The sequence below is a fragment of the Penaeus chinensis genome, chromosome 9 (assembly GCF_019202785.1).
Source record: "Penaeus chinensis breed Huanghai No. 1 chromosome 9, ASM1920278v2, whole genome shotgun sequence".
NCBI classification, from domain to species: Eukaryota; Metazoa; Arthropoda; class Malacostraca; order Decapoda; family Penaeidae; genus Penaeus; species Penaeus chinensis.
In genome coordinates, this window is record NC_061827.1 from 29,275,464 (window position 1) to 29,281,526 (window position 6,063).

Here is a 6,063-nt window from a genome sequence, read left to right on the forward strand (position 1 = left end):
TTATTATTATTATTATTGTTGTTGTTATTAATATTGTTATTATTATTATTATTATTATTATTATTATTATTATTGTTATTGTTATTTTTATTATTATTATTATTATTGTTGTTGTTATTAATATTGTTATTATTATTATTATTATTATTATTATTATTATTATTATTATTATTATTATTATTATTATTATTATTATTATTATTATTATTATTATTTTTATTATTATTATTTTTATTATTTTTATTATTATTAATTAATTCATTAATCAATTATTAATTAATTTATTTATTTATTATCATATTATTATTAATATTATTTTAATTATATTTATTATTTTTATGTTTATTATATTTATTATGTTTATTATGATGATGATATATTTATGTTTGTGTTTTTGTTTCCATTTATATTCTTTCTATTTCTGTTTTTATGATAATGATAATGATTGGTATTGTTATTATTACTAATATTACTCACCTTAAATTTGCAGGGAAAAGTTTCTTTACTCTTCCAGTTGTCATTATTGTTCTTGTTCTTGTAGTTCTTGTTGTTATTATTATCATCATTATTTTTGTTGTTGTCTTTATTTTTTTGTTGTTGTTGCTAATAATGATGCAAGTGCTGGGTTCTGATCAACCAGCTAAGCTGTTGAAGCAAAGTTGCTACTCCTTGGTTGAATGACAACAGGTAGCTTTTGCTTGATCGCGATAGTTCCTGAATGTAAACACAAATCTGACTAATTACTTGAGGATGCAGATTTTGCTTTTGGCATATCATCATTACCTTAGAGAAACCATTTACTTTTTGGAAGAGAAGGAGAAGAGAGGAGGCAAGGAATTTACAAGACTATGTGGAGGTTGATGATTTTGTTGTGATATTAAAAATATTTTTTACTTTCTTTTTTTTTCAGTTAACAGAAAAGTCAGCAGACACTTTGATTAAAGAAAAAGAAATTATGCGGCTTAAGTCAAGATCAAAGGATGGATGATTTATGGATACCCTGTATGTTGTTGTTGATACTGCTCTTTTGGGGGTCATTGAAGGTTGCTTGTGAAACTTATTTTAATAATGAAAAAAAAAAAAATCTGGTTGGAAACTGAAGTAAAATTGGCTAATACTGTTTTCCAGAGGCATAATCAGAAAAATAGCTGATAACCTCTTCAGACTTTCCATTTTCAACAAGTACTTTGATATCATTAGTTTTACATGCTGCCCGTATAACTGGTCAAACCGGTATGTATTTTATGCTGTATTAAATTTTCAAGTTCAATGAAATCTGAGCTTATTCTCAAGGGTCTCCATGGCTTAACTAGTTATATGTAATTATTACCCTTTTAACCAAAGAGATATTTTATGCATTGCCTTATGACTATCCCAACAGAATAATAGAGCAGCTATAGATTTAAATTTATTCTGGTAAAATTTTCATAGGACTGACTGTTTAGTTGAATATCCTGATGCAATGTTAGACTTTTATTCATAGCTGCAAATTACTTTTATTCATGACCTTTAATGTATGTTTTGCTAGATATTTATTGTACAGCCACATTTTCTAAAGAGCCGTTATATTTATTTAATTTAGTATAACTGTAAGCAATCACAAGTCTCCCACCTTAGGCAAGATATAACACTGGATTGGTGAACACAACTTATTCCTCTGTGTGTGTGTATGTGTGTGTATGTGGGTGGGTGAGTGTGTGAGTGCATGCATGTGTGTGTTTACATGTGTGTGGAGTGTGCAGTGTAGGTGGGTATATATGTGTTTGTAGGGGTGGGGAGAGCACGTGTGTACGTGCAGGCATAAGTGCATGTGTGTATGCATGCATGTATGTGAGCATATGTGCATTAGCATTAGTATGCTTTCATGAATGTATGTGCATTAGAAAGAGTGTGTGTGTAAGTGTGCATGTGCATGCATGCATAAATGCTCATATGTATGCATGTGCATGATAAAATAAGTGAGTGAATGCTTTTTATGAAGCTTAGTGTGAGTGTAAGGTGTAAATATTTGTGTATACAAATATTCAGACATACTGCTCATTCACAGTTTTCATAGTAATATCATACTTAGCTATTGATGACTTAAAACCTATAAATGACTTTTTAACCCCTTGCCGACGGATACGACGGGTAGACACGTGCTTTGCCCACTGTTAGTACTTGTTTGATTGTTTATACTCATAGATGGCTATACTTGTACTAAGTCACCAATGAGCCAGTTAGGAGTACTGCCCGTCTCGCCCGTTCACCCTTTTCTTTGATTTACGAAATATTTTACATTATCTTATTTTGCTGTTACTAATATTAAAAAACATTATAATAATTATAATGTTTATAATAAAAATAACACCATCGATATCCATAGCACTAGTAAAAAAACACGTTTTTCCCGCCAATTCAAATCACGTATGGTCACAAGGTTTATTAATTGACTCCTTTGTGGCTAAGCACTAGCAGAGCCATCTATGAGCAGACATTTCACAAAAAATATAGAAAATGGGCACAGCATTTTCCCCATTTTTTGTTAATTTTCCCCGACGGCATTGGGTTAAACTGCCTTCATTGTTTATTTTCTAATAAATACTTTTTTATTCAAAGAGACTGTTTATAACCCTAGTAAGTTGGTGTGACCACTTTTAGTAATTATGACTCATTAAATATTTGTGTAAATTTGAAGGAAATGCATGTTTCACCTTGGTTAATTGAATTAATATATGTTTATACAGTTCTTTTGATGATCAGTTTTACATCACAAACTCCCTCACTCACATGGAATAAGATTGCACAAACAGGCCAATACCCTAACCATATTAGAGCTTGAATATGCTTGACTTGGAGATTTCACATCTCCTGGTCCCTATGTACTACCATCCTTGTCAGTAACTCTCTGTCTATTTGATTCTCAATTGTAAGAATCAAAATTACCTTTTTTTATACAGGGGTACCCTTTGGGAGGCAGTAGAGGGTGCTCATCCCCCATGGCAAACTTTCCAAAAGGGCTTGTGAATGAGCCAAAGAAATATATTCCAAAATAGAAACTTATTTTTGTCCACTGTTGTTTGTATGGAGTATCTAAAAAAGTAAGATTTGGGCTTTTTACAAGTTTTTTCAGGGATGTGTTGAATTATCTCATTAGGCCAAATGTACATTAGCTTCCTGTGTTGTATAGTTTTCTGTGAAGGCTTGGGTCATTGGTGATAGTTCTGCCATGATCCATAAGGATTTATAATAAATATTCACATTTTTACCAGTTATTTCATAATCAAGATTTATAAAAGTTTCTTTCTATTAATAAACCATGTTTGAATGAAGCAAACTGGCAGGCACACAAGCAGGGACACCATCAGATACCTGAAAAGTTGATGTCACAGGCTAATATACATCAGGGTCATCATCTCTTCTTGTGTTTGCCCTTGTGTCTATTGATCATACTTGTTTGCCTAAACAGGCCATAAGACTATACTTATCTTCCTAATGAAATATGCATTGGTGCACCTGCCACTAAACTAAGTCAAGACATAAGTAATAAAAGAGATGCTATACATTCAGTGTTTCAAAAAAATAATTTGCAGGTAAAACAATCAAAGTAATGTTTACCATGTTTATCCCATGAGGCACTAATTTCCTTTGAATTTTTTCCTTCTTTGTCACATTATGAAAGTGATACTATACTAATAAAATGTAATTATTTACACCAATAAAAGGGTACATAGATTTCTTGTTACAATGTTACTGCAGTTAACACAGAAACTAAATAAAATAGGGGCTAAGCCCCCTGGTTGATTTTTTTTGTTCAGTAAGCCAATGTTTGAGGAGTTCCGGAATGGTCAATGGTCAAAACAAACAAATGCACCACACATCAAATGTTACACAGCATTATGGTTAGGTATTGTGGCAAAAAGGGTAAGTATGAGTTAACGATTTGGACAAGGGGATGAAGAAGAGAAGAAAAAGGAAAGAGAGAGAAAAAAGACCTTGCAAAATTAGTTGAGGTGAGGGCTGAGGTCCAAGGCAGTAGTGATCCCTACATTGGGCCTCAGTCTCCGCCTCTTAAGCCCCCCCCCCCCCCCCCCCAGCAACAAGAAGGAAGGGATTGGGTGGGTTTTGCATTTATAGCTCTCTCAATAATGTGTCCACATAAAGGGGTTTCATATACAGAAATACAGTATAGGTTTTGCAATTATTTTATTTTATTTTATATCCTATGACATATTTATACACAAACCACATTGCAGAAAATTCTTCCATCAAAAACTAATTATTGTCATACAAAAGAAATATTAATCCTAATAATGAAGATAGTAGTATGTACATTTATATAGATAAGTATGAAATGAGAACTTCAGGTGGGCACTGGACTTGTATTTGGGCCTGCAGTCTAGTCATGATATTAGAAATCAGCCACCTGACACATATTTGTTTGTGTCATTCTTTATAGCAAGACTTTTCTTATAGCACTGAAAAAGTAAGTATTATTTATACCTGTCTTCATCTAGCTTGTATTAGCTGACAAAGTATGATCTAGAAGCAAATATGAACTGATTGACTGTATGTAAGCAACATTTCTGTATTAATGGATATCATGTAATGTATTACAAAATTGGTATCAAGGGGACCTGATCTACTTCTCAAGATCAGTATTTATTTAATGTGACAGTTCTTTCTATGGCCCACGCATGCATACATTCACCTTAGTGAGCCATTTGATGAGCCAGTTAAAATCTTTACTTTTCATTATCAAAACTCTCCTCCATATGAAACACTGGATTAAGAGCATTTGATTCTTATGGACGCAATGAGCACTGAAAAAGGAAAGGCACTAACACACCTGACATTTGCTATGATAGTGATAGTTTGAGATTGCCGCATTATGAGATATGAATGAAACTTAAAAAAAAGACTATTCTCTTTTATACAGAAAATAACCCCTTTGACAGTGCTTATGACAAAGACACATTTTTCATTCAAAAAACTCAGTCGAAATCATCAATCACTTCACTATCATATTCTTTGAAATCAGTATTTTCAAAGGATCACAAGTTGAAGTAACTTACTTCTCATCTGCAAAAGAAACAATTTGTGCCTCCAAACAAACTTAATGCCATAGTAATCACTATGGAGCAGTGGAGAAATAAGTGATGTCCAAGAGTTGAAATATTTTAATTTACTTTCCATGCAAAAGGATTTTTTATTTCCAATTATATTTCTCTTTCAATAATGGCCCACGTAAAATATAAGAAATCACTGCAAAGATTATTATTAATGCTAATTTTAAAGTTACATTTATGTAAATACAATACATATAATATTTTTCTTCTGTAGCTACGTAATATGATATGTCCTCTGATATATACAAGAAAATACAATGGAAACTCTCATGCACATTACCTAACATTTAAATTTTAGGACTTCTTTTATCTTCTTCAGACTGTATATGTGACTAGAGTTGGAGTTGTTACAGTTCAGTATCTACATATCTTAATTACATTCCATTGTTCTGTACCATGAAAATGAATGGCAAGAAAATGATAACCAAACATACTGGTAGAATAAATGATAATTTACTAACTTTTACCCAAAATCACTAACTGGGGGGAAAAAAAAAAAAAATCTTGCAAACGGAAATTTTAGTTTAAATATTGGGTTTTCTTTCTTTAATAGTAAGCTATTGGCTGTTTTAGAATATGTTTGGATATGTCTCAGTAACAAAGATGCATTATCATCTCTGATTCTAATTTCTTAGCTTTCAGAAATGCTGAAAACATATATTTCACTGGTTTCTTAAGACAAAGCCTCCAGGAAAATGTTATGTTCACTGTAGTATTGTTTTGTAAATGTCTCTGCACTTAGATGGTTCTTTAAGTGCTTAGCCACAAAGGAGTCAATTAGTAGACTTTGTGACCTCACCTGATTTCACCTTTCCTTGAATTTGCAGGTAAAACATTTTTTTACTAATGCTATCACTATTGATGCTGTTATTTATATTATAGACATTATAATTATTAAAGTGTTATTGACATTACTAACAGCAATATTAGATACCAGAAAATATTTCTTAAAATC

The 6,063-nt window shown here is 31.6% G+C and overlaps 1 protein-coding gene across 1 annotated transcript in view; it reads left to right on the forward strand.

The window, feature by feature from the left end:
* LOC125028845 (protein chibby homolog 1-like) overlaps positions 1–2,226 on the forward strand; it is a 4,990-nt gene extending 2,764 nt beyond the window's left edge. The window contains exon 3 of the mRNA XM_047618384.1: positions 911–2,226. Within this exon, the coding sequence (XP_047474340.1) occupies positions 911–988 (78 nt within the window). The 3' untranslated portion in view covers positions 989–2,226. The remainder of the gene's footprint in view (positions 1–910) is intronic.
* The last annotated feature ends 3,837 nt before the right edge of the window (positions 2,227–6,063 follow it).